At 40.7% G+C, this 20,062-nt stretch overlaps 1 protein-coding gene across 4 annotated transcripts in view; it reads left to right on the forward strand.

Annotated features, from left to right (window-relative positions):
• Positions 1-20,062, forward strand: part of LOC140910237 (melanopsin) — a 73,216-nt gene that overhangs the window by 28,717 nt on the left and 24,437 nt on the right. For 3 of the 4 annotated variants that reach the window (XR_012158464.2, XM_073340705.2, XM_073340707.2), the window contains exons 4-7: positions 130-333; positions 11,284-11,455; positions 13,606-13,761; positions 14,911-15,018. Coding sequence is in view for 3 of the 4 variants with exons in the window: in XM_073340705.2 (XP_073196806.2) it covers positions 130-333; positions 11,284-11,455; positions 13,606-13,761; positions 14,911-15,018 (640 nt within the window). In the remaining variant the exon portion in view is untranslated. The remainder of the gene's footprint in view (positions 1-129; positions 334-11,283; positions 11,456-13,605; positions 13,762-14,910; positions 15,019-20,062) is intronic. The other variant, XM_073340706.2, reaches the window with a different exon arrangement.

Here is a 20,062-nt window from a genome sequence, read left to right on the forward strand (position 1 = left end):
TGATGAGGAAAGTGTCTTGAGTCAAGAACAGTGTGATCACAAATGGGAAGTTTATTGCATCAGGCTATAAGAAAGAGTTCTACATTTGTTTCGAAAACTAAAAATCTTTCGCTCCACTTTTCTGTTTAGGTTGTGACCTGTATGCTTTTTGCGGGGCGCTCTTTGGAATAACCTCAATGATGACTTTATTAGCTATTTCCATTGATCGATACCTTGTGATTACTAAGCCTCTGCAATCCATGCGGTGGAGTTCCAAGAAACACACATCGCAGATCATTGTTATTGTCTGGCTCTACTCGCTGGGATGGAGCGTGGCTCCACTTCTTGGGTGGAGTACGTTGTTTACTCTTTTGTGTGTGTGTTTGTACATTATTGCGATTTTGCTTTGTTGGAGATGTGTAAAACAGCCGTGGGCATTACTCTTGAGTGTATATATATAGCTAATGCCTGGGGGGTTGCGATAGTATAGTATATCTGTGTCTATTGCAGTGCAAGTGTTCTTTTTTTCCAGGTATACTCAAGCAGAACAAATACCCCAATGGCATACTTAGGCTTATCTCGGTACTTCTCAAGTCAGAAAGGGTAGGTACCTTCTCTCTTCAGCAGTAGTTGTCAGCACACTCTTACTTTCTCAGATAGTCATTTTTTACGTCAAGAGATTAAGGGACATATTATCAAAAGCCTGCCTTCCCTTCTGAGCTTGAAAATAAAGGCAGGAGTGACTAATGTCATGTAGATATCTGAGGTGAAGATGCAGCCTGGTAGTTGGTTATCTACATTAAATCAATAGCAACCTTGGTTATTTGCACATGCAAAATTGGGTGCGCAAAAAGGGCGGACACGTTGAGGCAAGGCTGAGACTTAACCCCTAATATTTTTATTCCTTCTGTACTGGCCTTATACAAATAAATTGAAGTGACTCTCTCAGGAGGAGTAAAACATTAGCGTTCCCACTTTTAAAAAAAGTAGCTTTGAAAGATAATACTGAAAAATAGTACGTCTTCCTATTCAATGAGAAGTTTGTCATCTCCATTTCAGCCTGAATAGAGATTACGTAAAAAATCATAATACAATATTTAAAGTCTTTTTAAGTCCTGCTTCAAAGTCCACTGAAGATAGGACGACTCTGTCTATTGACTTTAACGGTGTTTGGATCAGGACCTTAAATTCCCCTACCTTCTTGTCTTTGCTAATCTATCTCAGTCTGGCTCCTAAACTTTTCCTTGGAAGTGTTTGACAATTCTAATCTTGTTTAGCACTATCCTGTCTTCTGACAGTGGCCAATGCCAGTTGCTTCAGAAGGAATGACCAAACAGGCAAATATGGACCCTGTTGTCCACTCCCCAGCTTCTGTCAGTCAGAGGCTAGGGACACCCAGAGCATCTTGGCTAATAGCCATTGATCAACCTTTCCTCCATGAACTTATCAAATTCTTTTTTGATCCCCATTATAGTTTTGCCCTTCACAACATCCCCTGGCAACAAATTCCACAGGTTGACTGTGCATTGTGTGAAGAAGTTATTTCCTTCTGTTCGTTTTAAACCTGCTGCCTATTAATTTCAGCGGGTGATCCTTGATTCTTGTGTTATGTGAAGGCGTAAATAACACTTCCTTATTAACTTTTGCCATGCCATTCTTGATTTTATAGACCTCTACCATATCCTCGCTTTAGTCCCCTTTTTTCCAAGCTGAAAATTTAGATTTACATCTAAAATCCATCACTGTTTACTTGCTTCCACTTATTTAATTTGGAATTAAACTTTGATCATAAATAATTTTAGCTTCCTGTGCTTTTAGTTTCCTTTCTCTTTCCTTTTTTAAAGGCCTGCTTTCTTCCTGATCCAGTTTTTCCTTCATTCTCTTTTCCATTTGATCTCTCCCTGCTTTCTCTTCCCGCTGTCCCTCCCTTCTCTTTCTCCACTGCCTGCCACAACCTTCTCTTACTCTCTGCTACTAAACTTCTCCGGACACATGCACACACACACTTACACCGCATACCTGCCTGTCCCCACACCCACAGATCCATCACTTGCCAAATATCCTCCCCACCACACATACATCCAATCACCCATTAGTCGTGACTTCCATCATCTATTGGGTCATACACAGATTTCTCTCCACCCTCAACCTCTTATGCTGGGACATTATAAGTATCTATCTCCCCTGCTTGGCATCTCCTTACCCCTTCTCAGACAGCCTGACTAAGTAGGCAGGGGGATGTGAGAAAAGCGGGGGAAGAATAGTCTTCTGGTTAAGGCACAAACCTTTGAGCCAGAGAGCCACAGTTGATAAGGATTCTATTCCTAGACTCCCCACTCCTGACGGATCTTGTCCAATCACTTGGCCTCAGTCTCTTAATTTTCCTGTCTGTAAAAATGGGATCGCAGTACTTACCTATCTCACAGGGCTACTATCATTTATTGATATTTGTTAAGCACTCTAAAATTCTCAGCTTAAATGTGTTACAGTGGAGGAAAATAATATTTCTGAAGGCCAACATTTTCAAAAATGACTATCCCTTTTGGATGCTAGATTTTTTTGTGTGTGCCCAATTTGAGACATCTTAAAGGATTTTTAGTGGGTGGATACTCAGCACTTCTGAAAATTGGGCCTCTTTAAAGCATCCAAAAATCAAGGCACTCAGAATTATAGGTCATCTCTGAAAATGTCAGCCTTAAGCAACAATAATATTAGCTTGGTCTTCTGAAAATTTCATCTGAGGATCTCAAAGTGCTTTACAGATTTTTAAGTGTCATTAACCCCTCTTGAAAATCTTGGTCTCAACTTAGATATTTATCACAAGTAAAATTTTTTGTCTTAAACTTTGATGATATTGTCCCTTTGGCTGTAAATTTCTCTACTTCTGGGATTTTACTTCATGATCTTAAAATGAGGTTCCATTGTGAGAAATGACCTAGCAAAAATTATACCTTCTTACTCAACAGAAATATTCCTTGGGTCAGATCTTCAGTTGACATAAACTTGTGGAGCTAATGTGATGTACGTTTGTTGAGGATCTGGCTCCTTGTGTTTATTCAGTCATATCTACTGACTTGAGTGACAGAAATAGCATCTTACTACTTTTGAGCCTGGTAGCGTCAAAACAGATGGATGAGCTGGATTTCTGCTTATTATTGTGCATCATTCACAGACATGTTTTGTTAAATCCCATCTGGTTAAATCTGTGCAATGGGGATGTAACACAGGATATAATTTAGCCAGCAGGACATTTATTGATTTATTGCTTTGAGCAGGGGGTTGGACTAGATGACCTCCTGAGGTCCCTCCCAACCCTGATATTCGGTGATGCTGTGATTCTATGATGGTGTTGCAAAAAAAGGGAAATGTGAGGCTGAGTTTGCAGGGCTGGTAGTTGGGGGCAGGGATGTGGATGGATTTTTACTTACAGGCAGACTGTGACACTGTGTTCACAGACACTTTTCAGAGTAGAGCAACACTTGAATATTTTGAATGAGTGCATTGAGTGTTTGAATAAGCCGAAAAACCTCTTCATACTGAACAGGAGTGTATAATGTCATCACAAATAGTAATGAAATCGGTTTACTCATTTTTCCCCTTCAGGAACTGAGACAAGCATGCCACTTTCTGCTTGAAAATCTGTTTGTATTTTTAGAATTGATCTTTTTTTGGTCAAAACAAAAGGTAATCTGGATTTCGTGGGTTTTCTCCCTTTCCCTCTCTTTTGTCCCCTTTTCTAGTGTCGAACCAAAAATGGGAAGGGAGGAAATGATTTCTGTTTGAATCAAATTCAGATGTTTGATTTCTGAATCAAAATGAATGTTTTTGTTTGATTTCAATGAAAAATTAAAACCTGCCACATTTTCAAACAAACAAATCCACATTTTATTTTGTTTTCTTAATTTTTCACTGAAAATGCTTTCCATTTTTGGAACAGACCTAATATTATCCTAAACTATTAATTTCCTATAAATCCAGAGGCATTTTAGCCTTCTCATCCCCTTCATCAGAATCTTATGAAGTGCTGATTTAAACTCATGTTATTCCTTTTACTGCAAGTGAACTTGCACTATAACAACTGACAATAGCCTTCTTGCTTTAATATTAAGATAACAATTCCATGCCTTGCTTTGCTGTTCTAGTTTTCTGCATTGATTTGTTTATTAACTAGCTTTATTTTAAAAGATAACAAATGAGGCTATTATTAGATATCCCAGTAATCACATTTTTGTATCATCGTTGCTGTCTTACAACTCTTCTGTTACCAGTATCTAAAACTGAATTATTGTGAACATAGAATATGGCATTTTTCCTGCAGTTGGGCTTTTCATTGAGCTACACTGCAAAAGACATCTGCCTGTAATCAATAGCTTTACAGCTGAGTATACTGTGTAGGATTTAACTCTGAATAAGGCTTTAGCATAGATATCTGGGGCAATTAATTCTTGTAATAGTAAGTAATGATCTGCTTAATTGAAAGCCTTGTATATGTCAATAAAATAACACATAAAATTATTGCCTTTAATCAGGCTTGCAAATTTTACTCACTCATTAGCCTGCGGTAAAATTTTGCAAGGTCTTTCATTGTAAGTGCCAACACAACAATAATAAAAATTGGGTGTGAGTCCCATTTACACTGAGAGGTTTTTCATTGAAATTTCCACTGATGCCCAATTGTCAGGAAGTAAATCCTTACTAATGTGGTCTGTTAAGATGTGAAATAGTCTCTCAGTGAAAGCTCCATCACCTGAGTCCTGTAAAATTAAACTGGGCAAAGCAAGTAGAACAGTCCTGCACTGACAGGGTAATTACAGTGTGACCTGATAGTTCTTTTCTATCTCTAATTCCTAATATATGAGTTAAAACAATATTATGCTATCAGTAGAAGAAAATAAACCAGATCAGCCTTGCAGTTGCCACATCTGATGATTTCTCAAAACACAGTTGTCATTGTCCAGGGCTATCTGCACCTTGGAAGCTGCTTAGTTTTTCTGAGCACGCCCCCTCTGTGTTACAAGCCCATGTCTTTGTTTCTCAGGGTGGAGTCACACAATTTTCTTCCTCTCAGACTGGGAGTACAACACCGTGTGTAGCAACAATGATTCCTTAGCAGGCATGAATGGTTTGAGCCCTACAAGTCTTCCCTTCAGGAGTGACCAGTATTTGAACACAGTGACAGATTGGATGGGATGTTCACCCCCACACAAGGCAGAGCAGGGTAAATTAGGTGAATTCACCTGATAGGCTGCACCTAAGGGAGAGCTATGGTTTGAGGGGCTGACTGATGATGGGACCCAGCTGAGAATCATAGAATATCAGGGTTGGAAGGGACCCCAGAAGGTCATCTAGTCCAAAAATGACAAATGAGAAGGAACATGCAGGGCTGGTATAAAGCCAGGAAGCTGGCAGCAGAAAAGAGCTGTAGAGGAGGTAGTCTGCAGTTTCCTTCTGGGAGAAGAGAGGTGTGTTTGAGAGTTACAGAGCTATGTAGTCTGCAGTTACTCTGTGGGAGGAGGGAGTGTGGGCTGGTTGATTCAGAGAGAGGAGAGTTAGAAGATTTAGGAAGGTGTGTAGGGGAAGAGCAACAGGGTCTGGGAGAAAGCAGAACACAGTTGGCTAAGCATAGTCCCTGGTCTGGAACCTGGGTTAGTAGGTGGGCTCGGGTTCCCCTACCAGCCCCTGGGGGAAGTGGCACAGACTGGGCAGGGGAGTAGAAGATGCTCTGGGATAGTCATGTGATCAGATTTTAAAACCCCAGAAGGGAGGCACTGTAGTGAAATGGCTGGGAGCGCCAAACCATGAAGAGCGTTCACCCTGAGTTGCACGGGGCAGCAGAGTGCATGAACGAGTAACAGAAGGAGCTGTTGGACCTGGAAGGAGCTAATCCCCAGAGTAGCCAGGAGGAGACACCCTACCAGTGAGGGGATGCCATGACAACATAAAACAGCCTTTCCAAAGCAAAGCATAGTTTAATCTCAACAGTAAGAACAAAGAATAACAAGAGTGAAGTATTTTTAAATTTAAAAACCTGTCAATGTGTGTAACTGCCTTGCCTAAAGCTTATACATGTAGCTGTGCTTGTCACAGGAAATGAAAGAGACAAGGTGGGTGAGGCAATATCTTTTATTGGACCAACTTTTGTCCGTGAGAGAGAGACAAGCTTTCATATTCACACGGAGTTCTTCAGGTCTGGGAAACTTAATCAGAAAGTCACAGCTAAATATAAGATGGAACAGATGGTTCAGCATAAGTAGTTAATACATATTTCATGGGACCATTCAAGATAAAGTGACCTGTTAACACCTCTCTGGTAATAGGGAGAAAAGGAAAGGGGGAAGCATCTGGGGGTGATTACTGATAATGGGTTATAGATTGTTGTAATAAGCTATAAATCCAATGTGTCTATTCAATCCATGATTTTTAGTGTCTCACAAAATTATGAATTTAAGCTCCCAGGCTCGTTTTTTGAAACAGTTGTGCAGGTTTCCTTTGAGGATGAGGACTGATAGGTCAGATACAGAGTGATCACTTTGTGAGATGTGTTCACCCACAGGTGATGTGGTGTTTTGTCTTTTATCATTTTCCTTTGAGAGTTCATCCAAGAGCATAGTGATTGTCTGGTTTCACTCACATAGTTGCTATTGGGGCATAGTGCTTAGGTAGGCCTAACTTATCTCGACTCTCCCACATCTGGTACTGGAGTTCAGTCTGCTTCCCTGCAGTCTGTGTGTGTCTCCCTCCTCTAGGGACTGCTTTCCTTTATCCACCCCCAAAATCCTTTGGCTTGGTCTACACTATAGAGTTAGATTGGCATGAGCTGCCTTACGTCAACCCATCTCTATATTTTTTCTACGCTAAAATGTAGCTCTCACCGATGTAACTTACCCACTACACTGATTTAATAACTCCACCTCACCAAGAGGTGTAGCGCTTAAGTCAATGTAGTTAGGTTGCTGCAGTGTCGATCTAGATGCTGCATTGCTTATGTCATCTGTGATTGCCTTTCAGAAACCATCCCCAATGCCCCACCCTGGTAGTTAAATCGGTGCAAATGTTCCTGGTGAGGATGTGCACTGCAGACACAAGGATGTAGTGTGGATGTGTAAAACTGATTCAATTACTGCAGTGGCTGTATGTCAACGTAACTTAAGTCAACTTATTTGTAGTGTAGACTTGCCCCTTGTCCCCCTGTGTCTCTTCACCCTGTTTAAACTGGTTTATGTGGCCCACTAGGTGGGAGTCAAGGATAGACTTCAAAGCAATTGCTTCTCTGCGTGGCCTTTTAAGGCGTATCGGTAAACAGGTGTCTGTCAGAAGTGTTTGACCACTTTCCTGCTTACATGCAGGTGAGCTGATGCCTGAATTACCTCCTTGAAATCATATAGCAAACAATAAAATAAAAATCAAACACTTAATATTCATAAAATATTACAGGCATCTCACACATCCTTCACAGCAGTGACTGTGCCTTTGTTAGACGTGCATTATATCAATATATCATTACTCCCTGCACAGGGAGGAATACACTGATATACTTGTGATCTTACTCTAAAAACTTTAAAAGAGTGCAGCTGACATCATCCACTGTTCAGCTTTTCTGAGTGAAGAAATAGAAGTGGGTAATGAGTAATATTTTTCTTTTTTGTTGTTGGTAGGGAAAGCCGGGCAGTGAGAACAAAAAAAACAAAATTCCTTAATTGATATGTTAAGTTTCCCTTGACTTGTCTCTGGAAAGCAAAAACAGTACAGTTTAACCCTGATGGCGAGAATACTCTAAATTCTGTTAGCATAATAAAATAGCTAGCATGCAAATGCTAATTGAATTACTTTCATCTCGTGAAGAGGATTTTCTGATGCTAAAAGGGTCAGACAATGAAGAAATCTCATTTAACATGCAGTGAAGAAAAATTATACTGAGCATCTTCAAGCTATTTTCCTTTGCCTTCATTGATTTTTTTTCTTCTAATTAGCATCTCTGCTTATATCCATTCCAAAGCTTGCACTTGCTCTCTAATAACCACAGCTCTGCTTTTGATATTCAGCACTGTGTGTCTTATATTTACAGCTCATAATCAAGAAAAGGAGTTAGGTGGAGTAACGGGTTTTACTGCATGGCCTGTTAGGATTGTTTCTTATTTGTTAAGCAATGACGGTATGCTTCACACTCTGGGACACAGCCTAAGCAGGGACTGCTGTGTCTTATAAAGTGTTTAAAATCTAAGGCCCAATCCGTCAGGCTGGTCCATGAGCCTGCATGGAACCCTGTTCAGGGTATGTATTCACAGCTGGTGATGGTGTGAATGCAGCTCAGGTGCACACACTAGCTTCAATCAAGCTAGCAGAGGTGAAAAGAGCGGTGTTGCCATGGTGGCAAGGAGCTAACAAGTAGAGTTTCCTGTGGTTGCTAACCTGTGCCGAACCTTATACGGCCACATCTACATTACTATTGTTACCTGCGCCAGCTAGATTAAAGATAACACACAAGTATGCCTACCCGTATTACACGCACACATACATTTGCACTATAGACATACCCTCAGTGAGGCTCAGCTTGAGCATAAGGTTCTGACTCCACTAGTCCGCTTGCAAGACCAGGGCCTAAGCCCCTGACTGTGCCAAGGAATCTGTATGAGCACGTGCCTGCACTGGTACAGAGTCCCATAAACCTCAGCAGAACTCCATGTGGGTGTAAGAGTCTGCCTATGCAGAGCTCAGGCCTTCCACTGAACTAAGGTGAAAGTTCTGAGTGACTGGAAGGGAAGGGTTAGGAAATGCTTATGCAGTCTTAACTACAGCAGTCACTGCTCCTCCTGCTCTAATACACATGTATATAGACCCAGAATTAATACAATATCCTGGGTCAGATATTTACTCTTCCACTGGTGCAAAGTACAGTTGCAGCCATTTCAATCCAGCTGCAGAGGATTCCCCCAGCACAAGGAAATCCTCAGCTGGCAAAAAGCTGCTGTAGCCAGCTTTGTGCCATTCTCTCCCCCTCCACTCTCAGCACAGGCATGTGGCAGATGCGGGGAGCAAGAGTGGAGCACACACACTGACCAATTTAGGTTGTCCAAAATCCTAATTAAGTGCCAGTAAAAGTCGCCTAGTGACCACACCATTATGCATTCTATACGCAGATGTTGCGGCTTTAGAAATGCTTCAGAGGGGGTTTGAACATTTTATTGGGATTAGTTTTGGCATCTGTCTTGTGTAAAATGAGTCCAGTTTTAACCACTACATACCTATCCCACACACAGCCCCTTCACCTGCCTTTTCCTGAGGGTGGTTGCTGAGATCCATCACAAATACCTCTTCAGAATCTCTGGTTCTCCTCCTGCCCCTCCACATCCAGCCCATATCTTTTTAGGACATATCAATTTATAAAGTAGGCATAGGGGAAGTAGCTTCTAGGATGAGACTTTGCCAGGATTCAGCCTGTATCAAATCTGCACAGGTAACATTATGAATCCTTTTAAATGAGAGACCTTCTCCAAGGTAATCTCAAAAGACCCTCAGTTACAGTGGATGCGCTTTTAATTTATGTCTGCTATTATTAAAGATTCTTAAATGTGTCTGCTGAAAATGACCTTCTTACAAGTAATTGAGAGGTGGGGGGAGCAGTTGGATAGATTGTCTCTCCCCTAGCCAGTATTCAGAATGCCATCATATACCACTTAGTGTACTTTAAAAGGTTGCTCATGGAAGACTGACAGTTAAGAACATAAGAATGGCCATACTGGGTCAGACCAAAGGTCCATCTAGCCCAGTATCCTGTCTTCCGACAGCGACCAATGACAGGTTCCCCAGAGGGAATGAACATGTAATCAAGTGATCCGTTCCCTATCGCTCATTCCCAGCTTCTGGCAAACAGAGGCTATGCACACCATCCCTTCCCATCCTGGCTAATAGCCATTGATGGATCTATCCTCCATGAATGTAACTAGTTATTTTTTGAACTCTGTTATAGTCTTGGCCTTCACAACATCCTCTGGCAAGAGTTCCACAGGTTGACTGTGAGTTGGGTGAAGAAATACTTCCTTGTGTTTGTTTAAAACCTGCTGCCGATTAATTTCATTTGGTGACCCCTAGTTCTTATGTTATGAGAAGGAGTAAATAACACTTCCTTATTTATTTTCTGCACACCAGTCATGATTTTACAGACCTCTATCATATCCCCCCATTAGTTGTCTCTTTTCCAAGCTGAAAAGTCCCCATCTTATTCACCTCTCCTCACATGGCAGCCATTCCATATCCCTTATCGGTTTTGTTGCCCTTTTCTGAACCTTTTCCAATTCCAATATATCTTTTTTTGAGATGGGGCGATCACATCTTCACACAGTATTCAAGATGTGGGTGTACGATGGATTTATGTAGAGGCAGTGTGATATTTTCTGTATTATCTATCCCTTTCTTAATGATTCCCAACATTCTGTTCATTTTTTGACTGCCGCTGCACATTGAGTGGATGATTTCAGAGAACTATCCACAATAACTCCAAGATCTTTCTTGAGTGGCAACAGCTAATTTAGACCCCATCATTTTATACGTGTTAGTTGGGGATTGTTTTCCAATGTGCATTACTTTGTATTTATCAACATTGAATTTCATCTGCCATTTTGTTGCCCAGTCACCCAGTTTTAGGAGATCCTTTTGTAACTCTTCTCAGTCTGCCTGGGACTTAACTATCTTGAGTAGTTTTGTATCATCTGCAAATTTTGCCATCTCACTGTTTACCCCTTTTTCCAGATCATTTATGAATATGTTGAATAGGACTGGTCTCCCAGGGGATCCCACTCTTTACTTCTCTCCATTCTGAAAACTGACCGTTTATTCCAACCCTTTGTTTCCTATCTCTTAACCAGTCACCAATCCATGAGAGGACCTTCCCTCTTATCCCATGACAGCTTAATTTGCTTAAGAGCCTTTGGTGAGGGATCTTGTCAAAGGCTTTCTGAAAATCTAAGGACAGTATATCCACTGGATCCCTGGTGCCCATATGCTTGTTGACCCCCTCAAAGATTTCTAGCAGTTTTCTTATTGTCTGTGCATGATGCAATTTTTTTAATGAGTTCAGACTAGTGTGGAGACAAGATGCATGCCAGCTTTGTATCGGTGCTCTCCGTATTCTAGAACTGGCTTGTTCAATACAGCAGTTAAGTGATTATGCAGTACAGGATGGCCAGTGAGGGTCACATGTTACCATCTGCTTGTTAACTATCCAGTTCTTAGACCTTCACCAGTAATTGTACAAACTGTGTGTGTATATATATATGTACATATTTATTTACTTTTCATGTTTCTTAGGTTCCTATGTGCCAGAAGGGTTGATGATATCTTGTACATGGGACTATGTAACCTATTCCCCAGCAAACAGAAGTTACACCATGATGTTATGTTGCTGTGTGTTTTTCATTCCCCTGGTTATAATATTCCATTGCTATTTATTCATGTTTCTGGCCGTAAGAAGTACTGGCAGGTAAGCAGGGTAGCAAGAGTAGTTAAATCTCTTGTCTTCTTGCTGTAAAGCATACTTTAAAGCTCCTGGCTGAAAATCGAGCTGGGCGGTAGATATATTAATGATGCTGGTTACACTGAATCTGTATTCTCCTTTGATGTCCTACAGAATTACAATACAGAGAACTCCCTGCTTACATGCTCCAAATAGACAGTCAGGTTAGATAAATAGAAGCAGAAATGCTGTTTTCTCATATTCAGCTATTTTTCATTTTCTTCAGTGTTTGGGTTCATCATCTAAGCCCCTGGGAGATTATGACAATGTATAAACCCATTACAGAGCAAAATGGGCATCGCCTGAATTTGGCGCACTCCACAGATATTAAAGTCCTTATGCCTCAAGAGTTTCATTTATTGTAGACATTCCAGAGATGGCAGTTTTTACAGCTGAACTCAGGGAGATGAGACAGGCCAATGCACACACATACCTATCTGTGCATGTATTTGACCAAATGTCATGCAAATGTACGGGCAAGTACAAATTGTTTTGCACATGACTCTCGGCCTTTTCTTGTAAATATTTGAACTAAAAATTTGGCCTGATCAGAGATCAAAAAGGGAACTCTCTCTCTTGTTTTTCCTCTCAATATGTGCATGTTACTCATTCAGGGCCCAATACAAATCCAGTTGAAGACAATCAGAATCTTTCCCCTGATCTGAATGGGATCAAGCCCTGTTGCTCTGTTTCAGCAAAGTAACTAATCACATGCCTAAATTTTAAACACATGTTTAACCCCTATTGACTACAGTGAGGCTTGAGCACATGGTTAAGAAGCTTTGCTGAACAGGGATGGACTCACATAGCTGCTTACAGTTAAGCACTTGATTATGTGCTTTTCTGAATGGGGGCTTGCAAATGCTCTCTGCAATTGCAAATTTGATAACAAGGAATGGTGACTTGGTCCTTAAAGCAATATCGCTACATGTGAGCATTCAGGATGGCTGCCGCAAGAATTGAATATGTATTCTACTTGCTAACACAGTGTCTTCTGTAGGCTTCTTCCGTAGTGCATCTATTTGCATATTATCATTTTATGGAAGCAGCTCATCACGCTGCTGATTTCCATAGTGGCCTTCCTTTTAAAGTATATCTTCACTAAAATTTGTTTGTTTTTATGCTAAATCCTGTCAGACCAGTTTATTGTAAATTGCAGGATATTAGCTGATTTTGCTGGCATAAAAAAGTGAGGATGGTATCTGAAGAGTCCCTGCACAATAGCTGTGAGACTTTCTTCAGGCTTGTACTAATGATTCTTTCAGAATATCTGCAGCTAAACCACAATCTCCAAAAATTATCTCCAAGCAAAAAGAATGTCATCTCTCATTGGCTCAAATACCATTGTCTGATGGATAAACGTGCTGGAGTGTAAAATAGTCTCCTTAAACGTTACGTGCCAGGTTCACCAGCGCTCTTGCTTTGCAAAGTAGCCAGCCCACAATACCAATATACTTGGCTCAGTGAGTAGGAATCTGTTGAGTTCATATGACATCATCTCCTCAAGAGACGAGGAGGAGTAAGGGGAAGTATGGAGGCGGCAAGGAGTGCTGCCCTTGGGAAGAGTGAATTCATGCATAATACATCTCATAATACAGAGATGAGATCAGCCTTGATGACAGCTTTGCTTTCTGGCCTCCCACCCAACCCTGGCAGAATGACTCCTCACGGAATTGAATTACCATTGAGCAACCCTCTTGTGCCTCTGGCACTGTCGCAGAGGGCAAGGAGTGGGATTTCCTACTCATTCACTACTAGAGATCTGTCTGGTTCCAAAAGGACCGTGCCATTCCCCAGCTGTGTGAGCCCCATCCCTCAGAATGGCAGAGCCCCATCTGGGCTGTTCTTGAGGATGAAGAGTGAGCATGTTGCAGAAGCAGTGTCTCTCTTCCTGCTTACTCCTCTTGGCTGTATTGAGGCCATTTTGCATGCTTACTCCCCTTTGCAGGGTGTAGCAGAGTAGGATCTTTATCCTTAAGATATTAAATAATTGAGTATATTTGGGCAGGGAAAGATAAAGTGTGTGTTCTATTTTATTTATTGCTAATAATGCATTGTGCATCTTGCACCAAACATTTTCTTACACTGGGTGACTTCCTTTGTTGTTCTTCTCACAGGGATGTTCAGAAGCTAGGGTCCTATGGTCATAAATCCTACCTCTCGCATTCCATGAAGAATGAATGGAAGCTGGCAAAAATTGCCTTTGTGGTCATCATTGTGTTTGTCTTTTCTTGGTCTCCATATGCTTGTGTCACGATGATTGCATGGGCGGGGTAAGTAGAAATCTGGTGACCCTTAGTCAAGATAAGTTAGTAATGAGGAGCAAGGCCTGAAGCTGCCCTGGGATATTTCACAGAAATTTGACTCCTCCTTGGATTGTAAATGAGATGTACTCAGTGTTGTCACCCATAAGGAGTGTATCTTCCTTTTAAAAGGAGTTAAAATAGACACCAGATTAGAGGTGATGTATCATTCCTCAGGATAGGCCTTTGGATAAAAGAGAACAAGATTAACTAGTGTCTATTTCATTTCTTACATGAAACTTTGTGTGCTTTTCTTTTTCTTTTTTTTTTTTTTTTTGAGCACAGATTTTTGTTTTCACTTCCTTCATGTTGCTATTTTATGTGTGTATTCTGATTTTATGCAGAGTAATCCTAGGCATCTCAGCAGATGATTACTCTCCTCATATCTGATCTCTCAAGAATCCCCTTCCTCAAGACAGTGACTAGTAGAGTGAGAGTCAAGAGGCTTTTTTTCCCAACTTTTTAAATTCAGAGATCATGTCCTCCTCCCCTTCCCAGCTCTCCCCTGTAGGGGGACCTGTTCTCCTGTTGGTGCACATTCAACTTCACTGATATTAGATCAATGGATATTAGACTCCTCCTAGCAGCTGAGAGAGTTTGAGGCAAAAACAGCTAAAGCTGATCTCAGCCCACTTCCCCTTTTTCACTCTCCTCCCTTTCTTTTTGGACACTGGAATTTCAGTCTCCTTGATGCCTTTTGGTGTGCAGAATGAAACTGATACAATGGGGTGGCAATATGAGATTTTCATTCTGAATCTGCTTTTGTTGTTACCATTCCATATCTACCTTGTTCTCCACATTAATAATCTCTCCTCCTGCTTCTGACTAGCAGAGCAACAGAGAAAGAAGCGATTGTATTTGTTCCGGCTGCTTGTCATTCTTAGAAACAGAGAAGTCATTGGTTGATGGCCATTCAGCTTCTCCAAGTAAATGTAACCAGTATGGCACCAAATCATGGTGGTCTTAGTCTCAGCAAGGAATGCACTGAAACATATTAACTTTTCAAAGCTATTTGTTGTCAGAGGACATAATCAATCAAGGAAGAGTAGTATGTTTTGGTAATTTAGTTAACACACATCCATTAAAATACCTTTGTGTTTTGTTTTTGTTTAATTTTAGCCATGGCAACACTCTAACTCCATATTCTAAATCTGTGCCAGCTGTTATCGCCAAAGCTTCTGCAATTTACAATCCTATCATCTATGCAATAATTCACCCAAGATACAGGTACAGTGAACACATTGCAATTGTCTGTCAGTACACATGCAAATGTATACATTAATAATAATGCCTTCTATTGAGGGCACTTTACTGCAGGAGTAAGTGGCCACAGCGCCATTGAAATCAATAGATCTGTGCCCCCCTTTTGTCAGTGGTGTATATGGCCCAATAGCTGTAAAATGTGGGCCACAAGATAAAGAAGTTATTGCAATTGCACAATGTTCCCTTTTATCTTTTCCATCCATGTGTGGCATGAATTTTGTTATGTATACCAATATCAAGGTTATGTGCAGATGTCCCTGCCCCCCCTCCTGCACTCCTTACCCCCTGCACTGTGCCCCTTCACTTCAACCCCTACACTCCCCTGCTGTACCCCGAACCCCTGCACTGTGCCCCCTTCACCTATAACCCCTTCATCTCCTTCTTGCACCCACAGATGTAGCAGCTGGCATTGATTCCCCCTGTCATGTCACCCCAGCTCAGTGGAGACTGGATACATGGGCGGGGGGAGGGGGAACGGATGGTCACCTCCTCTATCACCTACATAATGTTCTCGGCTCTATGGGACACCCCAGCGTCAGCCTTCCCCTCTCCCCCCTCCCCCAGCACACAGGAGGAAAGCTCCGAGTCCGGAGCAGCGTGGCCAGGGGAGGGAGGGGGGCGGGAACAAGAGGAGGGGCACCCCTGCACCGGAGAAGTCACCTGGCTCGGCTGGTCCTCCGTGAGGCCAGCTGGCTCTCAGCAGGTCAGATGGGACTCAAGCAAAACCTACACACAGCGCCCTCTTTGGCGGGCCACCCTGGGGCCCTGCCCGGCCCCACGCGACTGTAATAATCAAGTGCGTGGCACTTGGTGGCATGTTGTGCAGCTGCGCAGGTTGGAGGAAACACTGATTAGAGGCTCAGGTTGTGCACATGACAAGTGAGAACTTTTCAGTCACAGGGTTAGTACTTCACACTGAATTTGCTTGGCAAATGCGGGTATTATTTTGTTGTTGTATCTTTTAAAATAAATCTTATGTGGAGAATTTTCTGAATGGGGATGGACTATTTGTGCTGTGCCATCTTGCTTTTTGAAATCCCAGTATACCCAAGTGCAGTAAATCTGCTGTGTGCTTGTTGTGCATTGTTTCCTGATTTATTTCTTTTTCTCCTGTTTATTTCCTTGCTGGTTCCTTCACAACTGGTTTATGGGTTTCTGTGCTGAGGCATCTGAATTCTGTTTTACCCACCACCTCTGACCTCAGTGAAAAAGGGGTTGAGGGAGTATAGTAACCTTCCATTCCCATAGAGCCGAGAACATTATGTAGGTGATAGAGGAGGGGGAGGGTGAAGGGAAGGATTTTACCCAGTCACATGGATGGGGAAACCCATAAAATTAGGGTGAGACTGATGGAGACAAATGGGGGAGAGGAGCAGGTGGGTTAGGGAAGTACTTAGGAGTGGGTGGAGGATAATGTGAAAAAATCTGAGGCAGATCTCCAAAGAACCAGAAATTCTTTGCTTCTCAGCACAGGCCCTGTTGCAATCTCCATTGGTGATTCCTTCATGGCCTCCAAAAGTTCCCACAAGATCCAACTTGTTCCTCCCCTGCTACCATAGGAAAAGCCTGGGGAAGCATACATCTTGCTTTTCGTAAAGGTCATTAAATCTGGTCTTTGATTTATAAATGGTAGAAACACTGCTGTTCCAACCAGTCAGAATCTAGAAAGATTCATAATAGGTGATTTTTAAAATACTGAAAATCCTTTTGCAGTCTGAAAGGAGTCTGTTCCACAAAAGCACAGCCTCATCTTATACAAGACAAAATATATCAAAGGGCTGGGGCCTTTCAGTGGTATAGTCTCAAAAGATATTAGAAAGCACTAAATCACAGGGTGGGTGAGTGAGGTGTCCAGCTGAATGGTGCCAAACTAGTACATACTTACACTGCATTTCCCAGCAGCAGCTTAAGCCTTGGACTTCCTTTAAACCAAACGGTTTGTTGAGAGTTGCTGTGAAATTTCATTCCAGATAGACCACTGGCCTTAAGGATGGCGCGGGTCCTAGGACACCCATTGTGTCTGGTTTTCATCAATGATTATGTTGGATATTGTATAATTGTTCCAGCTAACAGTGGGAAAGCTCGCTGGATGATGGTCACTTAGGTTTTGCCTACTACAAACAGATATAATCAAGATCAAGCACTAGCTCAAATTCAGCACTTTCAAAGATATTGAGCCTGTGTTATACCCATCAACACAAGATTCATCTCCATGGCTAAAAGAAGAGGGCCATGAAAACTGAAAACAAACCCTAAATTGGAATAGGATTGCAATAATTTTTTTTTTTTTTTTTTACCAAATTGGGATGTAGAAAGCAGAAGATTCCATTGTATATTTTTCTCCTCACTATTCTTTTCTGTTTTGTTTTCTAACTTGGTAGGAAAGAGTCCAGGGGTGGTTTCCACCTGTACAAATTCTAAAATGTTTGATTTCCAAGAATCCTGTGAAAATACTTCTTTTTCACACAACTTTCTGTCCAAATACCCATTTTCAACAGAAAATATGTGACTTTTTAGAAGGAGAATTTCTTCTAACCATAATTGTTTTGCAATATTTCACATGACTCACCAACAATTCTTTCAAGGAGTATCTCTTGCAAAGCAGCCGTATATATAATAGTAAGCCTTTGAACAAAGTAAATATGTGAGGTGACGGTAAATATATAAAGAATTGTATCACTAGATGGCAGTGTAAATTGTCTGTAAGATGTTATTGTTGTAAGGGGGAAATTGCAACATTGTCTCATTTGGAGCTCTGATTTTTCCCACAGTTGCAGGCTGGGAAAACCCAGATAGTTAATTACTTTGAGTATCTGATATGTAATTAAAAGATTGATAGAAAAATGAGACAATATTTTTCTGAAAATGTTTGCACCCCCAAAATGTTGAGTTCCTGCTTAATTTCAGAAGACTGTCAAATGTCTGAAACGTACAGTAAAAATGTTTTTGTACCAGTTTACATCTTAACTGGTGTTCATGAGAGGTGACTAGCCCTTCTGTGCTCATTTCTCTGACTATGGGGACCAAACTATTGAAAGCCTGTGGAAGAGACACATACACAGAGAGGGGATCTATCTGCTGCAGGAAACATAACTACTAAAAATAAAGAGCTAGTGGAGAATCAAAAATTGCCAACATCTTTTTGGAGTGGCATCTACCCAGGCTGCTTATAGGGGATATGTCAGACTTCCTTATCTTCTTTCAGAAGTCACCAGCCTCCAGTGGTTTGCGGAAATAGAGGGAAGTATAGTATGAAGCTGGAATTTCTGACCCAAAGTTTTTTTTTTTCCTTGATTCCATATTTATATTTTATGTTTGGAAAGAGGTAAATGACTGTTCCCAAAATAAGCACTATACTGTAGGAACTGCTTCTGAGAGTCTTTATACATTGAGTCAAATTCCTGAACCAAAAATATTATGGGGCAGGGTCTTTTCAAAAGTGCTCAGCATTGGCTTAATTTTATTCTTTTTGAAGATAATGGAAATGTCCCATTTATTTAAATAGGAGCAAAGTTAGGTCACCACTGAGCACTTTTACAAATCCCATCCCTTCTTTCCCATCTGTATTTCCATGACTGCTGACACCAAAAGTATTCATGAAATCATTGTGAAAGCACTTTATGGGTCTGAGAATCATCTAGTCAGACAGTAGAAGTAATATTATGTCACTTAGGAGAATAAATCATGCAGACCAAATAGAAAGTTACAAATAGTGAATAAGTAGACACAATGAATAGTTTGCAAGCAGTTCATTGGTGGAAATATATTTGCATATATCATTCCCCAATAAGTCTGACTAATGAGCAAATATTCCAAGATCAAAGTCTGTTTATGGATAATTCACAATTGGTGAAATGGGTTGGATTAATCAAATCATCCATCCAACTCTAAATATCACAGAGATGAGACATTTTGTTCAGTTTTTCACTATGAACAAAACAAAACAATTTTGTCTTTGATCTTCTGACTAGAGTGAAACTAACTTTTCCCTTTTGACTGTGATAGGTTTGGATGGTACACATGAGTCAGAGAGTTCAGGAATAGTGAACTAAAGAGTTCACACACACTTCAAAATGATGGTGTGATGCTCACAGTGCAGGATGTTTCCTTGGTGCTGAGAATTGCTGGTGGGAATGGGGTGAATTTAAAAAAGAAATCAAAGAAATGAAATACACCTGTGTATGATATATTTTTACTGTAAGCCAAAAAAATGACTGCATAGAACAGAGAAAATAGTGCTGACTTCAACTACAGTCATACCAACGTCAGGAATTTCTTTAATAATCGTGGCATTAGGTTCTTTTTAGCCTTGCTGAGGTCCAGTAAATCCTGTGGAAGTTCATTAGTTGGACTGATCAGGTGTTTATTCCTAGAACTTTTAAACTGCAGATACCTGCTGAAAAGGCAATATCTGAACACTGGCTTACTCATTATTGGATTACCAGGAGTGCAATCAATTTGAAATGATGGTTTTGTATCCAGAATTATCTTGCTGTTAAATCAGGATCTCAATATTACAACTGGTCAAAATTTTTCAAATTTTAAAATTGTTGTCCATTTTTTGTTTGAAGTATCAATGACCAAAACTTAAAATTTTTTTTTGCAAAATGTTTTTCATTTTTGAACCAGCTTCACTCGAGATATGAACAGCTACATTTCCTAATACATCTCATCTCCATGCCAGTACAATAATCTATAGTATGACTTGAAAGAACTAGACTTGAAGTTTGAATGTTCATTCTGATGGCCTGGAATAAACCATCTCTCCATGATAGAGATCACTGGAAATAACAATTATTTTTTTGAAACCCACTAAATATGGAAAAAAAACTGTAAACAAAGCTAAACAAATATTACTTAATAAAAAAGAGTTCAGCATTCATTTCATTTTAGAAGTATTGCTGTTACTTTCACTGTGATTTGGAGGGATTTTTTTAAATGATTCATTCATTCAAAACAAATGACAAAAATTTTCTTTTCTGTGTTTGTGAATCTTTGTCAAGCAGAT

The sequence above is a fragment of the Lepidochelys kempii genome, chromosome 4 (genome assembly GCF_965140285.1).
Source record: "Lepidochelys kempii isolate rLepKem1 chromosome 4, rLepKem1.hap1, whole genome shotgun sequence".
Taxonomy (NCBI): domain Eukaryota; kingdom Metazoa; phylum Chordata; order Testudines; family Cheloniidae; genus Lepidochelys; species Lepidochelys kempii.